At 41.7% G+C, this 26,553-nt stretch overlaps 1 protein-coding gene across 2 annotated transcripts in view; it reads left to right on the top strand.

The window, feature by feature from the left end:
* Positions 1-26,553, top strand: part of oscp1b (organic solute carrier partner 1b) — a 56,781-nt gene that overhangs the window by 18,892 nt on the left and 11,336 nt on the right. For both annotated transcript variants that reach the window (XM_059654253.1, XM_048557635.2), the window contains exons 2-7: positions 2,226-2,380; positions 2,845-3,012; positions 7,980-8,060; positions 12,347-12,450; positions 17,572-17,700; positions 19,745-19,814. In XM_059654253.1, the coding sequence (XP_059510236.1) occupies positions 2,226-2,380; positions 2,845-3,012; positions 7,980-8,060; positions 12,347-12,450; positions 17,572-17,700; positions 19,745-19,814 (707 nt within the window). The remainder of the gene's footprint in view (positions 1-2,225; positions 2,381-2,844; positions 3,013-7,979; positions 8,061-12,346; positions 12,451-17,571; positions 17,701-19,744; positions 19,815-26,553) is intronic.

Here is a 26,553-nt window from a genome sequence, read left to right as displayed (position 1 = left end):
AAAAACCAAAAAGGGACTGAGAAAATCACTCATTTGGTCATTTTTGGTTTAGGCTTATCTGCAAAATCTATGCCTATTTGCCTAAATTTTCCACTCTCAATATTCTTGCCAAGTCTTGGTCTTGTCAGTTCTGTTGATAAGTTTGTTACAGTGTTTTTTGTTTTACTGTTTATTGGTGAAACCAGATGTGAGTTTCTTTTATCTTAGATGATGATCACAGTTAAGCATTAACCATCCTAGAGCTTAATCGATAGTTTGTTCAACTTGTGACAACAGTGGGATAGTGGATTGTGACTTCCAGCGGACTACAACCCATCAGAATCAAAACAGAATGTGGAATCCTTACCTTAAAGTAACAGTTGCTCAGGAGTTCATGTTCTTGGTAAACCTATTATGTATGCTGTTGTAATGAACGCTGGATCAGTTGTTAAATATAAATCCAAGATCGAGATTGGAGATGCAGTAAATGAGTAGTAACTAGGTTTAAAAAAAGTTCTAGTTTTGTGCATGCTTCATAGAAATAATTTAACTGTGACATCACAAGGAATGAGACAAAAAGAATTTCAATCAAGATGGCTGTTCGTGGAAGCTACTTTTAAGGTGATGGATATTTATGTGCAGAAATGTCATTCATTTTGAAAAAAACTTTTGCTAACTTATGCCTGTTGTCGTGTAACCAATTTAAACACTGATCTCTAAGCAATTAATGGTCTGCTTATGTGTTGTGGATTGATATGGGTGTGGTGGAAATGCAGAAAGTGGGATGGAGGATAGACAGGTGGAGAAACCCTTCAACAGCAATGGACAGAAATCATCAACTGAGCAGAAAGAAAGATATTTTGGAAGCATAATTGTAGAAAGTGGCATTCTCAGAATGTGAGAGAAATTGGAAAATAGAATGTAGTCCTTACAGGGAATGATGTGTGAAGAATTTCAGTCAGGATGGCGGTAATATTCACCCTTTTAATTGAGATTTTTAAAAGTCAAAGAAGGGAAGAGATAACGAAGGATATGAGGATTGGAAGATGGAACAAAATTTGATAAAGTTTCAGGTAAGAGCAGGAAGTGGCATTGACACAGACATGAGTGTGCTGGACAAAGAGGTCAATAGTGTACTTGAGTTTGGTTTTTTTTAAAACGTTTATTCACGGAATTGAAGTGTCACTGACTGTTCCAGATTGGGGGGAAAAATGTTACACATTTGGCACTCAAATGATAAGGCAGACATACTTGGGTCCTATTCAACACAGTTTATTTGGAAGTAGTGTTTAAAGCATGGGAACAAATTCTGTCAGACTCACTTTTGGAACCACATGCTTTTTTTGTAAGATATAAGTTACAACTGAAAATACGCTATATAGATTTCAAATTAAGTTGCACACTTCATATTTCAGCAATGATATTCAGCAATATCATTGATATTCAGCAATCCTCGAATTACACTGTTTTCTGTGATCCCTATTTTATGCTATGGCCAATGAGCCACACTCTTTGAGCTTCAGCATTTGAGATGCCCTGGCTTATTCTCTTCATTCCTGCTTAGAATGTTGTCCCTTGGAAACCCCTGGGTGATTACTTTGCTGAACACCTGCATTCGGTCCCCAAGAGCTCCTCGTGAATTATTATTATAGTTTTCTGTTGCACAATGACTTTGCCGTCCTTTACACTTTCAATGATAAATAAAGGACACAAGCACAATGATCTGCATCTTTCTGGTAGGCACTCTAAAGTCTTTTGGCCTCACTAGTGAACAAATAGTTTTACTTCTGAACCACCACTTCCATTTTAGCATGATAAAATCCCCAAAATTCAGATATAGGCCTTTCAGTCCATTGACTCTTCACTGATGTTGAGGACCGTCCCACCCTGAACCATCTGCATAATCCCTGCATTTACCAATCCACTTAGCCTGCATATCCCTGGACACTATGGGCAATTTAGCATAGCCAGTCCACCTAAACTGCACATCTTTAGACTGTAGGAGGAAACCAGAGCAGCTGGCAGAAACCCCTGCAGACATTGGGAGAATGTGCAAACTCCATACGGATAGTTGCCCAAGGTTGGAGTCAAACCCAGGTCCCTGGTGCTGTGAGGCAGTAGTGCTAATCACTGAGCCACCGTGCCATTATCCAGTATATTCTAGTCCATCTATCCAGCATATCCATATAAAGGATTCTTATGAATTATTCATTAAATTATATGTAATTATTTCTGTTTTTTCTTAGTAATGAATGACATTATCAGCACTATGTTTAATAAGAAGTTTATGGAAGAATTGTTCAAATCCCAAGAACTGTATTCCAAGAAAGCCCTAAGAACAGTGTTTGATCGACTGGCCCATGCCTCCATTATGAGACTTAACCAAGCCAGCATGGACAAGGTGAATGGATCAATCCACAATATGTGCAATATTTAATCCTTACAGCAATATGGCAGTATTTTGGCTATAATATACGTAAATACAGCGCCTACTTTTATTCAGAAAATGGTTTATGGTCTCCTCTAACAGAATTGATCAGACCAAGTTGTGGGGAGCAACCACTATTCATTGTTTTCGATGTGTGAGTATTAAATAGTACTGTGGGAAAAACAGGAGTAATCTGTAAGGCTCTCGTCTGTGTAATCAATGAAAATTCACAATTCTAGCTTAAACACTAGCCCCACTTCATCCATCATAAAAATATGTGGATGGTGCCATGATTGTCAAAGTCAAGTGTCACACGTCTGGAGGGGTGGGTAAAAGAAAAAATAATTCTAGAGTGATACTTGTTTCTGGAAAAGAATGTTGTTTATGTAATCTCCTGTGCAGTAAGTATCTGAGCGTTGTTTCCCTATAATCTCCAGCTCTATGACCTGATGACGATGGCTTTCAAGTACCAAATACTGCTTTGTCCAAGGCCTAAAGATATCTTGTTGGTCACATTTAATCATATGGATGCAGTTAAGGAATTTATTCGTGACTCGCCAAGCATTCTCAACCAGGTAGATGAGATATTCCGACAGTTGATCGAGGTGGGTTTTATCTTCACGTGATACTAAGTCAGTGTGGCTAATATAAATGTTGATCCAGGCACGGAAGTTGAAAACATCATGTCACACACAAGGCTACAGGCATAATTATGTGAACTACCTATCAGGAATTGCTAAGACAGATGGTGGGGAGGACTGTTTCTGGATAGATTCCTTGACAACCTGCAAGAGCTTTGGACGAGTGATCAAGAATTGATTGTTTTTTTAAGGAGATAGGTAATGACAACAGGAAAGGAAGGGTCCAGGAGCTGAGAAAAAAAAGGAAAGTTCACAAAACTGGTTATCAGTGGGGCCAGGAAGGCAAGTTGAGTGATCAGCAGTTTTGTGGGAATAGGTTCAAGACAAAATCATGAGGCCATGCATAGAATTAGAAGAGAAATTAGAGAAACACGCAAGTTTAAAATTGAAGCAAGCAGGGAATCTTAGAGGATATGGCAAAGTGCTGAGACAACCAGCAGGAGGGGAAAAACCTACTTGACCAAAATCTAAGTAACCTACCTGTTTCAGATGCGTTCGTAATGGGGACGCTCGTATCATATTATGTGGCACTATACAATATAGGATAGATTCAGAAGCGATCTAGCAACTCAAAATTGGCCTTCTGTAAGGCACTGTCAGCTGTCAACAGCAGCATAATTGCATTTGACACTATCTGTAGTCTCATGGCCTGGTGCATCCCTCACTCTACCATTTCCATTAAGCTGCCAACCAACTTTGGTTCATTGAACAATGCGGACATAACTAAAAATATAATGCCAACCTGGTGAGGCTACATCACAGGACTACAAATATGCTAAAAAGCAGAAGTGGCACATTGTAGACAGCTAAGCAGGCCCACAAGAATAGACCAGATCAAATCTTTCCGGTCCTGTCACATCCTGTTGTGAATTGGGTTGAACAGTTAAACAGCTAACTGGAGAATGAGGTTTGACAGTCATTACATAGATGGGGCAACCCAGCACATTAGTGCTGAAGATGAGTCTAAAATATTTACAATCATCTTCAACCATGATGTGGAGGTGCTGGTGTTGGACTGGGGTGGACAAAGTCAAAAATCACATGACACCAGGTCATAGTCCAACAGGTGTGTCAGACATGATCTCACTTTGATGAAGCTGTGCTATTTCACTATGCACTTCCATGTATCCCACAATCTAATCCTTAATAATGGACTTTTCATCTCTCCTTCTGGTTTTACAAGAGAAGATCACTGATGAACCCAAATTATTATAGTGAGGCTGAGGACACTACCCTGAGGATCTTGTGAGATGAATGACCTCTAAAAACTGCAACAATTTTCCTTTGTGTTTGGCTTAATTCAAACCATTGGAATGTTTTAGAGATAATGGGAACTGCAGATGCTGGAGATTCCAAGATAATAAAATGTGAGGCTGGATGAACACAGCAGGCCAAGCAGCATCTCAGGAGCACAAAAGCTGACGTTTCGGGCCTAGACCTTTCATCAGAGAGGGGGATGGGGGGAGGGAACTGGAATAAATAGGGAGAGAGATTCCCTGAGGTTGGTCCGGAGGAAGGAGGGTAACTTCTTCAGGTTAGGCATCCCTGGAAGAGGCTTCGCAGTGAGGTTAAAATAGTATCAGAGATAATGGGAACTGCAGATGCTGGAGATTCCAAGATAATAAAATGTGAGGCTGGATGAACACAGCAGGCCAAGCAGCATCTCAGGAGCACAAAAGCTGACGTTTCGGGCCTAGACCCTTCATCAGAGAGGGGGATGGGGGGAGGGAACTGGAATAAATAGGGAGAGAGATTCCCTGAGGTTGGTCCGGAGGGAGGAGGGTAACTTCTTCAGGTTAGGCATCCTTCCACCATTGTTACAATAACATAACTTCTCACTTAGCAAGCAAGCCTCAATGTTGTCCATGTCCATGTGGGCATAGACTGCTCCAATATCAAGGAAGTTGCAAAAAGCACTGAATAACATATAAACTCAGCAAACATAAGACCAGAAGGCATAGGAGCAGAATTAGACAATTCAGCCCATCAAATCTGCTCTACCATTCAATTATGGCTGATATGTTTCTCATCCCCATTCTCGCATTCTCCACAAACCTCTTGATCCCCATACCAACTAAGAACCTGTGTGTCTCTATCTTAGACACTCAATGACTTGGTTTTCACAGCTTTCTGTGAATCACCACCTCTGGCTGAAAAAATTCTTCTAATATGATGTGTTCTTGAGCAGTACTTACTCAGCAATAATTTGGGTTCTGCAAGGGCCACATCTCAGATCACACTGCAACATTTGTCCAAACATGGAAAGAAATGTTGAATTTCAGATGGGAAGTGAGAGTATCTCCCCTTAAAATCAGGGGAACATCTGACCAAGTGTGGCACCAAAGAGGCCTGGGAAAACTGAAGACTTCAGTTTTCCCAGGCCTCTTTGGTGCCACACTTGGTCAGATGTTCCCCTGATTTTAAGGGGAGATACTCTCACTTCCCATCTGAAATTCAACATTTCTTTCCATGTTTGGACAAATGTTGCAGTGTGATCTGAGATGTGGCCCTTGCAGAACCCAAATTATTGCTGAGTAAGTACTGCTCAAGAACACATCATATTAGAAGAATTTTTTCAGCCAGAGATGGTGATTCACAGAAAGCTGTGAAAACCAAGTCATTGAGTGTCTAAGATAGAGACACACAGGTTCTTAGTTGGTATGGGGATCAAGAGGTTTGTGGAGAATGCAAGAGAATGGGGATGAGAAACATATCAGCCATAATTGAATGGTAGAGCAGATTTGATGGGCTGAATTGTCTAATTCTGCTCCTATGCCTTCTGGTCTTATGTTTGCTGAGTTTATATGTTATTCAGTGCTTTTCGCAACTTCCTTGATATTGGAGCAGTCTATGCCCACATGGACATGGACAACATTGAGGCTTGCTTGCTAAGTGAGAAGTTATGTTATTGTAACAATGGTGGAAGGCAATGACCATCTCCACTGCATAGGTGTGTTCTAAAGGTTGGAGGGGAGGTTAAAAACTTTAAAGAGATGGTGTGATAGTGAAGAAAACTCATTGGGGGGTTGTCTTTGCATTCCAGAATGAACTTGGAAGTCAGTGATTTTGGTAAAGATGAGTCATACTTAATGAGATCAAAGATAATGGGAACTGCAAGTGCTGGAGATTCCAAGATAACAAAGTGTGGAGCTGGATGAACACAGCAGGCCAAGCAGCATCTCAGGAGCACAAAAGCTGACGTTTCAGGCCTAGACTCTTCATCAGAGAGGGGGATGGGGAGAGGGTTCTGAAATAAATAGGGAGAGAGGGGGAGGCGGACCGAAGATGGATAGAGGAGAAGATAGGTGGAGAGGAGAGTATAGGTGGGGAGGGGATAGGTCAGTCTGGGGAGGACGGACAGGTCAAGGAGGTGGGATGAGGTTGGTAGGTAGGAAATGGAGGTGCGGCTTGAGGTGGGAGGAGGGGATAGGTGAGAGGAAGAACAGGTTAGGGAGGCGGGGACGAGCTGGGCTGTTTGTGTGATGCAGTGGGGGGAGGGGACGAGCTGGGCTGATTTTGGGATGCAGTGGGCGAGGGGGAGATTTTGAAACTTGTGAAGTCCACATTGATACCATTGGGCTACAGGGTTCCCAAGCGGAATATGAGTTGCTGTTCCTGCAGCCTTCGGGTGGCATCATTGTGGCACTGCAGGAGGCCCATGATGGACATGACGTCTGAGGAATGGGAGGGGGAGTTAAAATGGTTTGCGACTGGGAGGTATAGTTGTTTATTGCGAACCGAGCGGAGGTGTTCTGCATAGCGGTCCCCAAGCCTCCGCTTGGTTTACCAGCCCAGCTGGTCCCCTCCCCCCACTGCATCACACAACCAGCCCAGCTCATCCCTGCCTCCCTAACCTGTTCTTCCTCTCACCTGTCCCCTCCTCCCACCTCAAGCCGCACCTCCATTTCCCACCTACCAACCTCATCCCGCCTCCTTGACCTGTCCGTCCTCCCCGGACTGACCTATCCCTTCCCCACCTCCCTACCTATACTCTCCTCTCCACCTATCTTCTCCTCTATCCATCTTCGGTCCGCTTCCCCCTCTCTCCCTATTTATTTCAGAACCCTCTCCCCATCCCCCTCTCTGATGAAGGGTCTAGGCCCGAAACGTCAGCTTTTGTGCTCCTGAGATGCTGCTTGGCCTGCTGTGTTCATCCAGCTACACACTTCGTTATCTAGTACTTAATGGGGCTTGTTGTGGGTCCCAGCTGATAGTGAATAGCTAAACTGGTTGTGTTTCAAACTTCAGATGTGTCCTTTGGAATTGAAAGCGAAGGTTGTAGCCATACCAAGAGGAATGACCATGCTGGGTGTGTGTGTATGATGTTGCTGGTGACAAGTGCAACATAGCTGGGCTGAGATTGCGATTGCGCTTCATCCACTGATGTAAGCTCCCACAGAAACATATGACCCCATTATCTCCAACATACATATAAGGTTTCTTCATGCAAAAGATGTGAGCTACCAGACAAAAAAAATGTCCCCCCACACCCTCTCCCTGCAATTATTCTTCTCATATCTATTTCCCAATATGCTGGAAACTGCGACCTCAGCTCTTTAAATGTCTGAGCTTGCAGAACAGATAAATATTGTCCTCTTCAAGATTAACGTAGATCAGTCAATGAGGTGTTCTTTTGCAGCAATGAAAGGGAAATTATTTTCTGCCTTTCAGATGTGGAAAATGTAAAGAACTCTAATTTTAAAAAAAATCAAGAGAGCACAAGCATGCAAAGATAATAGAAGCTGTCAACGATGACCAGCTGATGAACAGTTCTATGCTAGGCCTATGGAGGAACTGCATAAATTCTGGCTTGGGCACCAGAACTGGTCTGGGTGGGGCATTTTCTCAACTGTGTTTAGTGCTGTGAAACACTTTGCATGTTTCTGATTTGGAACATAATGCATGTCTTTTTGCCTTTCTCTGATTGACAGACGTACAGCTGCCTGCCTGCGGGAGAGTTTCAACTCATCAGACAAACGCTGCTGGTTTTCTTTCAGGATCTTCATATCCGAGTAAGTGCGCCAGGTCCCTTCCAGGTCTGTGATCCATCATGTACACAACAGATGGAACTTATTGAGCCTAAAGCTTCACAGTTGTGTTGCAGAATGTTTGCTGCCCAGGCAAAGAGTAGATGAGAACTTTATGGCTTTTTTTTGGTCTCTTACAATGATCAGAGCACAAGGACCATGTACAGAAAGAGGGGCTACTATTAACTTTGGTCATTATTGCAAATTGATCACATTTGTACATTGCCCATTTTTTTCCTTTTGATTAAGTTTGGAGTTTGCTTATATAATCCATTTTGGGACAACTCTTGAAAATTCTTCTTATGTTCCTCCCCAGTTTTTCCCCTGCTTCAATCCAAGGCAATCAAGCAGGCTTCAAGAATCATAGAGTTATACAGCACGGAAACAGACCCTTTGGTCCAATTTGTCTGAGCCGACCAGATATCCTAAACGATCTAGTCCTATTTGCTAGCGTTTGGCCCACATCCCTCTAAATCCTTCCTACTCATATACCCATCCAGAAGTCTTTTAAATGTTGTAATTGTACCAGCCTCTACTACTTCCTCTGGCAGGTTGTTCTACACTTTGCATGAAAAAAATTGCCCCTTGAGTCCCTTTTAAATCTTTCCCCTCTCACGTTAAACCAATGTCGTCTAGTTTTGGACCCCCCTATCCTCGTAAAAAGACCTCGCCTCTCATGATTTTATAAACATCAATAAGATCACAAACTCTTCAATCATAATACAAATCACTGCTAGTCCCATTTTTACCATCTAAAACTTAAAACATCCTCACATCTCAGTCAGTTCTTTTTAAAGAATTGTAGAGTACACAGTTGGAGCACATCTTGATGATAAAGAACAAAGAACAGTACAGCACAGGAACAGGCTCTTTGGCCCTCTGAGTCTGCACCAACACATTTTGCCCTTCCATATTAAAACTGTCTTCACTTAGAGGATCTTTATCCCTCTAACGCCTTCTTATTTGGGTACTCATCCAGGTGCTTCTTAACTGCTGCTATTGTGTCTGCTTCTACCACCACCTCTGGCAGCACGTTCCAGGCACTCATCACCCTTTGCACATCTCTTTTAAACTTCCACTCCCATGGCTTGAACCTGTGACCCCTGGTAATTGACCGCTCCACCTTGGGAAAATGCCTCATACTTTCCACTCTGTCCATGCCATTCAAAATCTTATAAACTTTTGTCAGGTTGCCCTTCAACCTCCTGCATTCCAGTGAAAACAAACTCAGCCTTTCCACCCTTTCTTCAGAGCTAAAATACCCCATATCAGCCAACGTTCTGCTAAACCTTTTCTGTACCCCCTCCAAAGCATCCTCATCCTTTGTTAGTGTGATGACCAGAACTGTACGCAATACTCGAAGTATGGCCTAACTAAACTTCTGTAAAGCTGCAGCATAATTTGCCTATCCTATACTCTTTGCACCTTCCAATGAAGGCAAACATGCGATCGGCCATTTCTCCTACCTTATCTACCTGCGCTGCCACCTTCAGCGATCTGTGGGCCTGCACACCCAGATCCCTCTGCATGTCAATACTCCTAAGGGTTCTGCCATACACTGTATAATTTCCACCTTTATGTGATCTTTCAGAAGCTCACATTTGACTGGATTAAACTCATTTGCCATTTTTATGCCCATACCTCTAATGTCATGTTGTATCCTCTGACAATCCCAGCACTGATCCTTGCGGAATGCCATGAGTCACAGCCCTCCATTCTGAAAAGCATCCTTCCACCGGTACCTTCTGTGTCCATCTTGCCAGCTCACCCCGATACCAGATGACTTCATCTTTTGTACCAGTCTGCCATGACAGACCTTGTCAAAGGCTTTACTGAAGTCCATGTAGACAACATCAACCCACTAATGAAGTAGGTTGGCTTGCCGAGCTGGTTTGTTGTTCCACAGATGTTTCATTATGTTGGTTAACATTATCAGTGTAGCCTCCGATGAAGTGTCGGTGTGTTTTCCCGCCTGGTTTTTAAACCCTGGACTCCGGTGAGCTGGATTGCCTCACTTTCGGTTTTCCTTCATAGTGGAGTGTACATGGGATCGAGTTCTTTACCCCATCAATCATCTTCATCACCTCCTCCAAAAACGCAATCATGTTAGTGAGGCATGACCACCTCTGCACAAAACCATGCTAATTGTTGCTAATAAATCCATTTGCTTCTAAATACTTATAGATCTTATCCCTGAGAATTTTTTCCAAAATTTTCCCTACCACAATGTGAGGCTCAGTCCAAGATGTTGACACTGAGTGAAGAAATAATCCTTCTCTTGTATGCTAACTTATCTAGTTTATTTGCTAGTTTAGTATTCTTCTGAACAATAATTACTCTACAGCAAGAGGTGAGCAACTAGAGGGTAGCAGGAATAAAATAAAAAATAATGGCAATGATGTCAGAAATGCATGATCTCTTTTCTTTTGAAAAAAGAAGGCTGCAAGGTAACAAAGATTTTAAAATTTGAGGTTATAATTGAGGCTTTGTTGAGAAATGTTTCCTTTTGTGGAAAAAGCATTACTAGAGCTCGTCACTGGAAATTGCCAAGAATCAACAAGTAACATTTGAACCACACAAATGCTAGACAATGACCATTTCTATTAGGAGATAATGTAACCACTGCCCTATGATGCTCAGTGGTGTTACCATCACTGAATTTTGCACTTTCAACATCCCGGAGCAACTGGAATTGCTGCATGAAACACACTGGCTACAAGATCAGGTCAGAGGCTAGCAATACTATGGCAGGTAACCCCATCTCCTGACTCCCCAAAACCTTGTCCACCATATACATGGCATGTCAGAAGCGCAACAGAGTACTCCTTACATGTTTGGATGAGTGCAGCTCTAGTATCAGAGAAAAAACTTGACACCATCCAGGACAAAGAAGCCCCCTTGATTGGCATCACATCTCAAACATTCACTCACTCCACCAACAATGATCAATAGCAGCAGTGTGTACTATTCTCCAGTTACATATCTGAAATTCACTAAAGCTCCTTCAGCCACATCTTCCAAACTTTCTGTCAAGAAGGACAAGGGCAGCAGATACATGAGAACACCACCACCTGCACATTTCACTCCAAGCCACTTGCCATCCTGACTTGGAAATTTATTGCTGTTCCTTCAGCGTTGCTGAGTTAAAATCCTGGAATTCCCTCCCTAATGGCATTGTGGGTCTACCTACTGTACATGAAGTGTGGCGGTTCAAGAAGGTAGCTCACCACCACCTTCTCGAGGCAACTAGCAAGGACAATAAATGCTGGCCAGCCAGTGATACCCATATCCCATGTGTGAATTAAAAAAAAAGCCCAGCAGGGAATTCTGATGAAGCTTCATTGCCTGAAGAGTGTTGAGAATGCGGAACATGACATTACATGGAGTGGTTGAAGTCCTATTATAGATTAGTTGTTCTCTAGAAAGCAGAAGATAGGTTCAGAAGACATGAAGTGACATTAATCTCTCCTCCATGACCACACAATTTCCTATCCTTAATATGTGACCAATCAAATTCCTGATGTTGGACATTATCTGTGGCAGTTCGGATCAGGTGTGCTGCAGTATAGTTGTGTATGTGCTTAATTACATCAGAGGATTCCCAAATGGCTTCTGAAGGCAGCACAGATGCTGATTTTGCAGCCTACTGCAGCCTGGTCTGTCAGAATCTGGGATTTTCATCACAGACATTTATATTTATATAATGTATTATATGTTGACAATAATAGTTATATGCCCAATGTTACCATGCTTCATTTTTGGTCTATTGCCTCTGTGGGCATCAGGAACTGTGTTATGCAGTTTTATTGGAAAATATTTTGGGAACTTGAAGGGAAGCTGGACAGGTATATGAGTGAGGAGGGAAAAGAGGGTAAAAATGATAGATTTAAAGGAGGAAAGATATGAAGATTTTGGGGTGGAACACAAATATAGAATGAAACAAAAACAGGAATTGCTAGAGACACTCAGATGTTCTGGCAGCATCAGAGAGAAAACAGAGTCAATGTTTTGTGTCCAGTAACCCTTCTTCAGAACAGAACTGATAAAGAGTTACTGGACCCAAATCTGTGACGCTGCTTTCTCACCACGGGTGCTGCCAGATCTGCTGAGTTCCTCCAGCAATTTCAGTTTTGCTTAAGATTTCCAGCACGTCAGCAGTTCTTAGTTTTATTTTAGTGATAGTCACAACATTGTCTGGTTGTCCGATTTAGTGCTGTATGTCTTGTACATGATGGCACGGTGAATAATAGTGATAAATGTTATCTCCTCAGGTGTCCATCTTTCTGAAGGATAAAGTTCAGAATTCCAATGGACGATTTGTGCTGCCAATTTCTGGGCCTGTACCTTGGGGAACAGAGATCCCTGGATTGATCAAGTAAGTTAGATTGTTTTCCTTCTACAAACTGTATGCTCATTGCAACTTTTCCATTCATGATACCCTGTGTGCACACTCTCTAATTTAATTTTGATCTTCACTGTAGAAGAAACAACACAATTTGATTCAATTGTTCATGATCTCCTGCTCCTCGGTTCCCTACAAATCTCAGTATTAAGATCCTGGCACATATTTCTATGGCCACAGAGGAGTATGTTTTCTTTTTGAATGTTGTTTAGTCGTCAGTCTGTGCAGCAGATGTAAAACATCACAAGGCAGATACTGATGGTCCATCTTAAGCTCAACCATTCGTGAAAGGAAACTTGTATTTCCCCACCATATGATTGAAATTGCCCTCTAAATTAATGTATGATTTTGTTTTCCCCATCATACATCGTAGCCCATTCCAAATATTTATCACAACTTTATTGATACCATTTTTCATAATATTTGCATAAAACTGCTGTTATATGACTCTGACTTAAGAAAGGGAAGGAGGAGAGAAACAATTAACTATAGGCCAGTTTTCTTGCTATCTGTTTTTGGGAAAATATTAGCGTCTATTATAAAGAATGTAATAGCATAACATTTAGAAATACATCATATAATCAAGCAGAGTCAGCATGGTTTTATGAAGTGGAAATTATACCTGATAAATCTGCTCAAATTCTTTGGGGAGGTAAGAAGTACGATAAAGAGGAAGCAGTGGATATAATATATTTGGATTTTCAGAATGCGTTTGATCAGGAACCATGCATTAGACTACTTAATAAGATAACAGCCCATTGTGTTGGTGATAGCATAAATGGAAAATTGGCTAAATAATACAGTTGGGATAAGGGGGTGCATTTTCAGGATGGCAGCCTGCAACTAGTGGAATGCCTCAGGAATCAATACTAAGGCCACAATGACTTACAGTAAAGTAATAACTCAGATGAGGAAAGTAAATGTACTGTTGCCAAATTTGTAGATGATATAAAAATAGGTGGGAAGCAGGGTGGTGAGGATGAGTCAAGCCACAGAGGGCTGTAGAAAGTTAAGCAAGCTGGAATACAATGTGGGGAAAATATGAAGATGTGTACTTTGGCAGGAAAAATAGAGGAGCTGAATGCAATTTGAATGGAGAAAGATTGCAGAAGGCTACAAAACAGAGGAATTTCATATTCCTCATGCTTGAGCCACAAAAAGTAGCATCCAAGTTCAGTGGGTAATATGGAAGACAGATGTACTGTTGGCTTTTACTTCAAAGAGGATGGAGTGTAAAAGTTAGTGGGGGAGGTCATGCCATAACTTTACAAGGCATGAGTCAGACTGCGCTTGGAATATTATGAGCAGTTTTGGTCTCCTTATCCAAGGAAAGATATACTGGCATGAGAGGCAGTCCAGGGAGGGTTCACTAGGCTGATCCTAAATATAAAAGAGGACTGTCTTAGGAGAGTTGAATAGGTTGGGCCTGTATTCATTGGAGTTTTGAAGAATGTGAAGCAACCTTATTGAAACATACACAATTGTTAGGGAGAGATCGTTTCCTCTTGTGGGAGAGTAGACCAGAGAGCATAATCTCAGAATAAGGATATTCCCATTTATGACAGATGAAGAGGATTTTTTTTTCTCTAGGGATGGTGAATCTGTGGATTTCTTCTAGCAGAAGTCTGTTGAGGCTGTGTCGTTAAGTACATTCAAGGCTGTGAAAGATATTTAATCAGTAATGTAATCAAGGGTCACGATGAAAACACAGGAAAATGGATTTGATGAACTGAAAGGCCTGCTTCTGCTATTATGTCTTATGGAGTTATCAAGAACAAACTCTGATTGTGCCTATAATGGTAGCTTGGTAAGCAGCCAAGATTGATTAGAAGGGGAAGATCCTGACCAATTACTTATACTTTATTGAGGTGGTGACATACCAATTTGATCACGTGATGTATGCATTTAAATGCCCAATAAGCCTATAACAAAACTCCTCATGAGGGTCACAGTCTGCTCTTGATCATTAGTAAAATGATGGAAAATGTCATCATCAGAACTATCAAACTGCCCCTACTCAGCAATAACCTGCTCACTGCTGCCCAGTTTTGGTTCTGCCAGAACCACTCAGCACCTGACCTCTTATAGGCTTGGTTCAAACATGGACAAAAGTGCTTAATTCCAGAGGTGAGGTGAGAGTGACAGCCCTTGACATCAAGGCCGCATTTGACCGAGTGTGGCATCAAGGAACCATGGCCAAACTGGAATCAATGAGTATCAGACAGGCAAACTCTCTGTGTTTGAGTCATACGTAGCAAGCAGGAAGATTGTCATGGTTGTTGAAGGTCAGTCATAGCTCCAGAACATCTCTGCAGATGCTCCTCAGGGTAGTGTCCTAGGTCCAACCATCTTCAGTAGCCTCATCAATGACCTACTCTCTATCATAAGATTATAGGAGGGGATATTCACTGATGGTTGTACAATGTTTAGAACTATTCATGACTCCTCAAATACTGAAGCCATCTGTAGTTCAAATGCAACAAGATCTGAACAATACCCAGGCTTAGACTGTCTAGCAGCAAGTATCATTCACACCACTCAAATGACAGGCAATGACCATCTCCAATAAGAGACAATATAAATATTACCCCTTGACTAGTGAGTTGTGAGAAGATTTGTAGCTCAGGTTGAGTTTCTGGATGTGAATTTGCTCGCTGAGCTAGGTCAGTTTTCAGACGTTTCGTCACCATTCTAAGTAACATCATCAGTGAGCCTCTAGTGAAGCGCTGGTGTTATGTCCCGCTTTCTAACAAACGTCATCTACAAAATACCTTGCAAGAACTGTGACAAACACTACATTGGACAAACAGGCAGAAAGCTAGCCACCAGGATACATGAACATCAACTAGCCACAAAACGACATGACCCACTATCACTAGTATCCTTACATACAGATGAGGAAGGACACCACTTTGATTGGGACAACCATCCTAGGACAAGCCAAACAGAGACATGCACGAGAATTCCTAGAAGCATGGCATTCCAACCAGAACTCCATCAACAAACACATTGATTTGGAGCCAATCTACCATCCTCCGAGAAAAAAGAATGGGAAATGACATCACCAACACAGGAAATGACATCACCAACCCAAGGAAACCTAACCAGATAAATAGAAAGCGGGACATAACACCATCGCCTCACTGATGATGTTACATAGAATGGTGACGAAACGTCTGAAAACTAACCTTCCAGCTCAGTGAGTAAACTCACATCCAGATTACCCCTTGGCATTGAATATCCCCACTATTAACATCCTGGGTATTTTCATTGTCCAGAAATTCAACTGGACTCACCCATAAACACAGTGGCTACAAGAGAAGGTCAGAGGCTAAGAATAATGTGGTGAGTAATTCACCTCCTGACTCCCCAAAGCCTGTTCACTACCTACAATGTACAATGTCGGGAGTGTGATGGAAAACTCCCATTTGTTTGGATGCACCTCCAACAACACTCAGAAGTTTGACACCATCCAGGACAAAGCAGCCCACTTGATTGGCACTAGTGTGTACTGTCTGCAAGATGTACTGCAGAAATTCACCAAAGATCCTTAGCATCTTTCAAACCCACAACCAGTTCCATCTAGAAGGATGAAGGCAGCAGATATATAAAGATATCACCATCTGCAAGTTCCCCTCAAAGCCTCTCACCATTCCAATTTGGAAATATGTTGTTTCTTCTCTGTCACTGGGTCAAAATCCTGGATTCCCTCCCTAAGTGCATTGTGGGTCAACATAGAGTATGTGAAGTGCAGCAATTTAAGAAGGCAGCTCATCACCACCTTTTCAAGGGGAACTAGGGATGACCAATAAATTCTGGCCAGCCAGCAAAGCCCATGTCCCAGTAATGAAGAAAGCGATTTGCAAAAATGAACTACAAACTGTGAAGCTATTAATACTCATCAAAGGAGCTACATTAGGGATGGGATGTTGTTACAGGGATCATTTTACTTGTATCAGTGACCTGATACCAACTGACAAAGGTTAATGGTTTCAAGTTGAAAATTCTCAAAATATGTAGTCATATTGAAGCCACTCGTTAAACTACTATTTCCTACTTTATCTTAATCGGTTTCTAACAATATTTGGTGCACTTTGGTTATCCTCTCTAATTATTACCTCTTGGCTTCCACATCCCTGCAAACTTAGTTTATATCCTCCCAACTAGCACCAGCAAATTGCCCTGTGAGGATATTAGCCCCAGCTGTAACGACGTGCAACCTGTCCATGCTTTCAAGGGCTCATCTCCCACTGAGTTGGTCCCATTGTCACAGGAATTTAAAGCCTTCCCTCAGCAACCACATTTACAAGATGCCATGGACCTGTCTCTGTCTGCATGCTAATTAACCATCACTATAGTCAGTATTCCCAACTGCACACTCATTGCAGACCAAGATGGACTTTTGGCTCCTGTACTTACCAGCTTGTTTCTTCCTGACAGGTCCCAAAACATGCTGTGAGGTGTTCATATCACACACCAGCAGCAGTGACTGAATTATCTAAAGTTAATGGTAGAGAAATCACTGAAACTGTGGTGAGAAGGTGAAATAAAACCAGTAAACCTTCCAGGCTGATAACCCTTCGTAGGAATCACCTTATTGAAGACTGTTCAAGCAAAATATTATCCTGTCCTTGTTTCTTAAGATGCTGGCTTGTGCTGTGCAGCCTTCAACTTCTTTTCAGTCTCATTGTGGAAAACAAAACTCAACTCTTGGACAAATTTGTCCCCTAAATTTACTCAACATTTGGATAGATTTGAGCCGTACATGTTGTTATGTCTAAATCCAGCTTCTATGGAACATTAAGCTTTACATAAAACCCTCCTGTATAATCCACGAAGACATGAGTATGTATCAAAGCGTATTTTTAAAGGTATCGTATGGAGAGAAAACAAGAATATGGCAGATTGTGAATCTACTATGATCATATTGAATGGTCGAACAGGCCTGAAGGGCCAAAAACCTACTCCTGCTCCTAGTTTTGATATTGTCTAGTCTCTGTGATTTTATACTGGTGAAAGTAATTGGAATTTGAGGTTTGTAAACTTTTCAGATAAGGAAAATCCTGACTCCTAGTATTTCTCCACTTGTCACAGAATGTTTAACTATGATGGAGAAGAGGTGAAACGAGCAACTTTCCCAGCCAGGGGCAGTTACACCAGTGTGCTGACAGAAGGATCTTTTGATCTCTTTGGTGACAGAGTAATTAAACTTGGCACAAATATGTAAGTAACATCATTTCCACATTCTAAGGATCTCTAGGATACCAGTCCCAGAGGATGTAGGCTGAACCAACAGTCTCTTGCTTTACAAATAAGAACCCTCTGGAATGAACTGAGAACCAAGGAAGGTTATTTGAAAATTATTCATTTGGTGTTCTCTGTTGCTTGGCGATTAAAGTTCTCATTTGGACCAAATACTGTTCACCCATTACCCCTGTGTTATATGACCTACACAGACTCCCAGCGAAGCAATGCTTCAATTTTAAAACTCCCGTCCTTATTTTTAAGTCATTTCAGGCCTGGCTTCTCCTGTTCTCTGCGATCTCCTGTATCTGTACAACTTTCCCAGGTGTTGCTGTTCTGGTCTCTGAAGCATTCCTTGGAATGGAAGTAGTAGCCATGCCTTCAGTCGTGTGGGCCCTGGAATTCCTTCCCTACACCCCTCAACTTTGCCAACTCACTTTCCTCTTTAAAACCTGCTGCTTTGACTAATCTGAGATAACAAGGTGTAGAGCTGGATGAACACAGCAGGCTGAGCAGGAAAGTTGACGTTTCGGGTCTATACCCTTCTTCAGAAATCTACCTGTTTTAATATTTTCTTACAAGAGTCAATGTCATATTATTTAAAAATATTTCTGAAAACACCTTAAGTTGCCATGTTGTATTATTGCCCCTATACACACACACATGGTTATTGCTGTTGTAGCACTCAGGTATCCAAATGAACAGGTCCCAGGTTTGATTCCCTGGGCTCTATATCTCAATCCATCAACGGGTGATGCCCTTACCTTATCAGATTTGCTAATGATTATCGTCACTACAGCTAGCCTTAGTATTCGCCGACAAGGAGGGTTAAGATCAAGCAAAATTGCTGTGAAGTGTTATGTGTGTGAGGAAGGTTTGCTGAGCAGGAGAACCTTCCAACTGGTGAATATCCTGCCACAAATCTCACTGTTTAATTTATAGATAAAGTGAGCGCTGTTCATGTAGCTGTCACTCAAAAGAAAACAAACTGCTGTAAGGGGAGTAGCATAAAAGTCAGTTGAAACAGTGGCAAGTTAGAAGATACAAGGTAGTTAGTGAGAAACAAGAAGAGTGTCGAGGGGACGTAAGGTTGTGGTGGGGATGGAGTGAGGGATGAGAGTACAGCTGAGGAATGATAGTGACGAGGATGGGGAGAGAGTGTGGCGGGGTGAGAAAGAAAAGTATAGGTGATTAAGAGTTTTTGGGAGGAGTTGAGGGTGGTGACTTGTGGGGTCTGAGAGGGTGGAAGGGGTTGGGGGAGTTGAGGATAGTGTGGAATGTATGGTGAGAGGGTGAATTGGGCAGTGAGTTTAGAAGATCAGGGTTTGTGTGTGGGAGGTGTGTGGCTAAGAGGGTGGAACAGGTTAATATGGCTTGTGTGTGACAGAGAGTGCTACTGGTTTATCTGTCAGTCCTGTAGCCATTTAGGTAGGAGATGCTGTTCCTCAACAACTGAGCCATGGTGTCAGATTTGGATAGGTGGCATATAGTCCGATGTACAATTGAGCAGTATAGTGTAGACCCTGATCTTTGTGGACTTGCAGATTCGAAAAGTAGTGACAGTAAGACAAATGCTGTGCACAGAGTTCTGAAGGAACCACGCTTCTGTTTACCAGCGTGAGTCTGTTCATGGCTGAGTAAGTGTGCATTCTTTAAACCAAAACGGGCAAAGGTGCCATCTCCAAGAATGTCATGTGTACATTAAGGGAATGAATAGGGTGAAACTGATGGCAAACTCCCACACCATGCTACTATTAGTGTAGCTAACATTGATTATTTCATTCATTATTCATTCCTAAATTTTCAAGGAAAGATTGCAGAATAAGCAATGCCTTGTCTGCGTTTTAGTCACTGGGTGCAAAGCATACTCTAGTGTGATCATTGTTCCAGGGAGCTACCAGTGGTGCCTGCTCACTATATACATATTGCTGCTGAACCTTTGATCCACAGATATAATAGGTTGTATTATTTGTTGATGTTGTGCTGTTCACCTTTTTAAATCTCGTTATCTGAATGGCCGCAGGTACAGCATTTCACGGCCCGTGGAAACACATATGCCAGGGGCATCAAAGAACTCAGCTACACGTACAAAGGTCAGTGCTCATTGCTATTTCTAGCTTCTTGTTGTTTTTATGGGTCATCCTGTTTTCTTTTCATTTGTCTCCCATAGACCCGTACTAGTTTATTTTTTATGTTAGCTGTATTTATATAAAATGCACGACAGGGCATTTTGAAAATCAAATGTAAGTGTGGATTAAACAGCAGCAGCAACAGTGGCATGTATTTTAACATGCTAAAACATCTCTAGGTACTTCACAGAATTAATACACAAACTTTAACACTGAGCCACATAAGGTGCCAACAAGGAAGGTAACCAAAACTTGATGGGTTTTAGAAAGTACCTTAAAGGTGGAGAGTTTTAGGGAGAGAACTCCAGCTTAAAGCCAAAAGAACTAGGTGGGAATATTCAGAAGGCCTGAATTTTTTGAAAGATTTTGGACCTGGGGGAGATTAGAGAGGAGAGAGAGAGAGAGTATTACAGAGGTGAGGTATGAAAATGCAGATGACATTTTTAGCTGAGATCATCCTCTGTCAGTTCATAGAGGGGAGATGGGTTCAGATGTTCTTCAGAATGTTGTTTTGTGTTCTTTTACTATCTAATGCAGATTGGAGTTGTTGATTGGTTTGCCGAGCTGACTGGTTTTCATGCAAAAGTTTAGTTTCCCTTCTTGGTGACATTGTGGGTGCTGTGTAGCATCAGTTGAAGCATTGTTGTTCTCTCCCACTGTGAATTTGTATGGTCCAGTCTGCCATGGTGAGCAGCCTTGTTTCCGGTTTTGAACCATAGGGGTACGTAGATGGGGTCTATTTCAACATGTTCGTTTATTGCGTTGGTGGTTGAAAATCAGACCTCCAGGAATTCTCATGCATGTCTTTGTTTTGCTTGTCCTGGTACTGTTATGTTGTCCAGTTAAACTGACATCCTTCCTTATCGGAGTGAATAGAAACGAGGGAGAGTTGGTTTTGCCGTTTAGCTGCGAGTTGGTATTCATGTATCCTGGTGGCGAGTTTCATGCCCATCTGTCCTATGTATAGCTTCTTGCAGTTGCTGCATGGTATTTTATATATCACATTTGTTCCGCTCATTGTGGGTAAGGGGTCTTTTGTATTTGAGAGTAAATGGCAAAGTGTGGCAGTTGGTTTGTGTGTTACCCTTATTCAAAGAGGTTGTAGGAGTGTTATAGTCAGTTCTGATGTGTTTCTACTATAGGATAAGGTGGCCAGTGTTTTGGGGCGTACAGTATCTTCTTGGTGTTGCTAATTTGCAAGGCTCCAACGAACAAAGCTGTTAAGATAATCATTGTTTGCAAAGACTTTGTCTAGGTGTTTGTCTTCATTTTTGTGCAGCTCCAGGGTGTTGCAGTGAGCTAGCTCTCATTTAAGCAGAATCCTGACACAGCTCTGTTTGTAGACGCTGGGGTGGTTACTGTTGTAATTCAGGATTTGGTCTGTGTGTGTAGTCTGTCTGTATACCCTGGTAAGGAATTCACCTAACACACTGGCTACCCTACCCTTTATTAGAAACACATCAGAAATAACTACAAGTCTCCTACAATCTCTTTGAATAAGGATAGTACACCAACCAACAGCCACACTTTGCCAGTTACTCTCAAAGACAAAAGACCCCGTTCCCATATTGAGCAGGACAAATGTGATATATAAAATACCATGCAGCAACCGGTAGAAACACTACATAGAACAGACAAGCAGAAAACTTGCCACCAGTATACATGAACACCAACTCGCAGCAAAATGATATGACCAACTCTCCCTCACTTCAATACACTCAGACACAGAAGGACAGCATTTTAGCTGGGACAAAGTACTAGGACAAGCAAAGCAAAGACAAGCATGAAAATTCCTGGAGGCCTGATTTTCAACCACCGATGCAATAAACAAACATGTTGAAATAGACCCCATCTACACACCACTACAGTACAAAACCAGAAAGAAGGCTGCCCATCATGATAGACCGGACCGTATAAATTCAGAGTGAGACAGAATAACAGCATTTCAACGGAGACTACACAGCACTGACGATGTCACCTAAAAGGGAGATGAAATTTTGCGTGAAAACCAGTCAGCTCGGCAAACCAACCAACAACTCTAACCACAACCTGAGCTACAAATCTTCATTAAAACATTGATGCAGATTGTCTTGCATTGCATTTGTAGGAGGTTAGAGTGTAGTGGAGCAAATCAGTAGTGCAGAAATATCATGGTGCACAGAAAGGCAAAGACTAGACACTTGGAAGTTTGAAAATGCAGTTATACATTAATTGTGAAGTAGTTTTTCCGAGGAGTGGCCACAGATGGAAGTAGGATTGCTGACAGGAAACAGGAAGAAAGTGCCTGAGAAAGGGACAAAACAACAGCAATGTAAGAACACAAAAGTTTGGGATAGTTGGTGTCCAGGAAGTTGGTCACAGTAACAAAGGCAGAAATGAATGAGGATATGAAGGGAGAATTTAATAGTGAATGATATCTAGAAAAGAGCTGAAAGGGGTAAGAGCAAACAGACACTGTCGATATAGTAATGGAAAAATATTAAGACTGAGCAAGACAGAAGAGAGAAGTTAGTAGAGATACAGAGACAGATGACTACTATAGACTGGGAGATTGGAAGAGAGTACCACAATGATGTAAGATACACAGAGAGAATGAATAGGGACATAGAGGGGAGAAAGCAAAAGAGTATCAGGAAGATTCATGGATAATTTCACCAAATGCATGCACCCACTTGGACAGCAATGGCTAGAGTACTGACAGTAGTACTGCAGCTGTCTTTGCAACCCATGCTCCCTTTAGAACTGTGGTACAGAGGGATTTAATTTCAATTCAGATGCTACTATTTGTCTCAATCCTGTTCTTATATGGTAACATTCTGTTAGATTTGATTAACATCATTGAAACAGACTGGAGGATCTTGTGTGAAGATAATTCAAGCCTTTATGTAATATAATAGAGCTTGTGTTCGTGTCGTGTCCTTTTGACAAATATTAATCGTAAGTTCTGAGTGGCCCAGTGGCTCAGCAGCTCACTACTGCCTCATAGCACCAGGGATCCCAGTTCGATTCCGCCTTCGGCGACTATCTGTATAGAATTTCTTGTTCTCCTCGTGTCTATGTGCGTTTCCTCTGGGTAGTCCAACGTCCTCTCACAGTCCAGGGATGTAATTAGTTGGATTAGCTGTGGGAAATGCAGGGTTACAGAGATTGGGTGGGATGGTCTTCAGAGGGTCGGTGTAGACTGAATGGACCGAAAGGCCTGCTTCCACACTGTAGGGATTCAATGATTCTTTGAATGCAGGCTTTAATTTAACATCTCATATATTTCTCATTTCATCGAAAAGATGACATCTGTGACAATGCAGCATTATGTTCTGATTGACTAGGTTTTTTCACTCTATGAAAGAGAGGACTTTGATGGAAAATGTTTCTTTCAGACTTTCATAACAGGTTATCGAAGATGCATATTTTATTCAGTGGTGAGATAGAGAGAAACTAGTAAGATTAGTGACCTGTCATCCTTGAATTTTTGCTGGAACTGTGACAAGATCTTCATTTTGTGGATCACTGCGATGTGCAGGGCTACCTATTCAATTCTTGATCGATTAATCCAAATAACATATTTGAACTTAAACCATCTCGCCCAAAAAAGCACAGCTTCAGTTAGTCTCTTAATAGGAACTGAAGTGAATTCCCAACTAATACTCAGTCTGACTAAAATTAAACACAATTAACAGATTCCCTTCTCTTTTTAAACAAAAACCAGAATCTGTATGTCCAACCAAATATCAAAACACGTTCAGTCAAAAAACCGCCAAGATCTGTGCTTTGCAAAATGTTCCTCTTTCAAGACCCTATCATTTCTTTCCTATATAAATTTCTTTCAGTAAGATAATCAGATACTTGATGACATGCATTAATTCATTTTCATTTTAAGTATTTCCTTTTCCTTCAGCTTTTGTTTCAAGCAAGCAAGGTCAATTCTTTTCTCACTCTCACTTTTCTTGAGTGTATCTTACCAATGAATGATTGTCTCCATAAATTCATTTGGTTTACTATCTTCAGTACATCATTGTGCAGAATTTTATCAAAGATATTTGATAAATTGCATCCCATATGCAATGGCTCCACAAAGGTGAGTATTTTAGTCACTAACCAACTCATCTTCTTAGCTTCCCAAACTAAAGAACAACATTTCCCATTCTTTGGCCTTCATAAATATTGGTGCAAATCTTCCGATTTGTGGAGAGACATGTGGAGATGCTGAGGAAGTCCCTATATGCACACGTTCTGTGGTAATTGGACAGGATATTTAACACTCTGATTATCAGTTTTATTCTGGCCTAATTGCTTTGTGATTCCATGAGAGGGAAGTTGAAGATTATCGGAGATGAGAGAGAGCTAGCATTGTTGGCTTTGGTAACTCTATTAAAACAGTGTAAGTTAAACAAAACCAAGAACTACAGATGCTGGGAACCTGAAACAAAAATAGAAATTGTTGGAGAGACTAAACAGGTCTGGCAGCATCTAGTTCTGAAGAGCGATCACTGAACTCGAAACATCAACTCTGAAAGTGGAATTATGGAAGCGTGGATATGTGGTTTAGTGAATATGAAAGCTATGTTACTGCAATTTGTGACTTTTCAGAGAAGAGAATTTCTGAAAATACCCAAAAAGGCACCAGATGTAGAAGTAAAGCTCCGGAAACTAAATAAGTTTAGTGGCCTGGAGATTGTTTCTAGGGTGTGGTATTATTCAACCAGATTTAGTTTTCTAAAAATATGTCTGGGTGGTCTGAATGCAGTGCCTTGTTATTCTAGAATCATACAGTACAGAAGAGCCCCTAGACCCATCATGTTTATCCTGCCAAAGCTATCAAAATCTCTATTAGTCGTATTTCTAGCACAAGACCTAGAGCTTATGACACTTAAAGTGCTCAAAAGAAAGAGAAAATATACAGGCATCTTAATGATGCATGTGGAATGTTGTGGCAATGGTACTTTGCAGTTTGATAAATCTATTAATAAAAATATAATATTGTTGAAAATTGGGAGTCAATATTATAAACTGGTTTTGATCAGGACTGTGTAACACCAGCCAGAGTCCTGCCTGCCCAAGGTTTCAGTCTAGCCCTTCCCTACACAAAAGAACAAAGAAAGTTACAGCGCAGGAACAGGCCCTTCGGCCCTCCAAGCCTGCACCGACATGCTGCCTGTCACAACTAAAACCCGTACCCTTCTGGGGACCATATCCCTCTATTCCCATCCTATTCATATATTTGTCAAGTCGCCTTTTAAAAGTCACTATGGTATCTGCTTCCACGACTTCACCCAGCAGTGAGTTCCAGGCACCCACCACCTCTGTGTTAAAAGAAAAACTTACCTTGTACATCACCTTTAAACCTTTCCTTTTGCATCTTAAACCTATGCCCCATAGTAACTGACACTTCCACCCTGGGAAAAACCTTCTGACAGTCCAGTCTGTGCACGCCCTTCATAATCTTGTAGACCTCTATCAGGTCGCCCCTCAACCTCCATCATTCCAGTGAGAACAACCTAAACTTCTCCAGCCTGTACTCATAGCTGATGCCCTCCTTACCAGCAACATCCTGGTAATTCTTTTCTGTACCCTCTCCAAAGCCACTTCTTTCTGGTACTGTGACAACCAGAATTGAATGCAATATTCCAAATGCAGCCTAACATATAAAGCTGCAACATCACCTGTCAAATTTTTTAAACTCATTGTCCCGGCTGATGAAGGCAAGCATACCATATGCCTTGTTGACAATCTTCACCACCTGTGTTGCCACTATCAGTGACCTCAGCACCTATATACCCAATCCCCCTGCCTATTAGTATTCTTAAGGGTTCCGAACTGCATTACCTCACGTTTTTAAGGATTAACCTCCATCTGCCATCTCTCTGCCCAGGTCACCAACAAATCAATGGCCTGCTGTAACCTCTGATAGACTTCATCGCTATCCACAATTTCACCAAAGGATGTCACCTTTGTGTCATCTGCAAACTTACTAATCAAACCAGTTATACTTTCGTCCAAATCATTTCTATATATTAGAAATAGCAAAGGTCCCAACATTGATCCCTGAGGAAGGCCACTAGCCACAGCCCTGCATTCAGAAATGCACCCTTCCACTGTTAACCCTCTGTCTTCTATAACCAAGCCAGTTTTTTACCCATTGTGCAAGCTCACTCTGACCCCTGCATCAGTATTCACCATAGAGAGGGATTTGGTGGATGATGAGTCTGGGGAAGGGTTTGGAGACAGTTTCGGTCATGTTGAGATCAAAAGGGAGGAGGTATTGGGGATCCCCAAGGGAATGCAACTGCTTTGAACCTTGGCTTTTGCTTTCAAGATTATCACTAGGATGAAAAATGTTGACTGAATTTGTGCCTTACTGAGAAGCACAAGGTTTATATCCAGCCCAAAATCAATCAATGCACAACCCAGTGCCCCACACTGCCCCCTACAGACACACTCACGCAATTACATGTAATTCAATAAACTAAAACAAAGAACTGCACATGCTTGAAATGTGTAACAAAAACAGAAATTGCTGGAGAAACTCAGCAGATCTGGCAGCATCTGTAGAGAGAGAAAAACAGAGTTACATTTCTGGTCCAGTAACCCTCCTTCCTGTGTTTTGAAACTGGGGTCTTGGTCAAGAAGGGGAAAGAAGAGCAGGAGGTTGTGTTGAACTAATAAATGCAAATGGACAGTTGTGGAAGACTGACAGATTCTTACT

The sequence above is a fragment of the Stegostoma tigrinum genome, chromosome 24 (assembly GCF_030684315.1).
Source record: "Stegostoma tigrinum isolate sSteTig4 chromosome 24, sSteTig4.hap1, whole genome shotgun sequence".
Taxonomy (NCBI): Eukaryota; Metazoa; Chordata; class Chondrichthyes; order Orectolobiformes; family Stegostomatidae; genus Stegostoma; species Stegostoma tigrinum.
The sequence above is the reverse complement of the archived record's forward strand: the minus strand, read 5'-3'. Positions and strand labels throughout refer to the sequence as shown.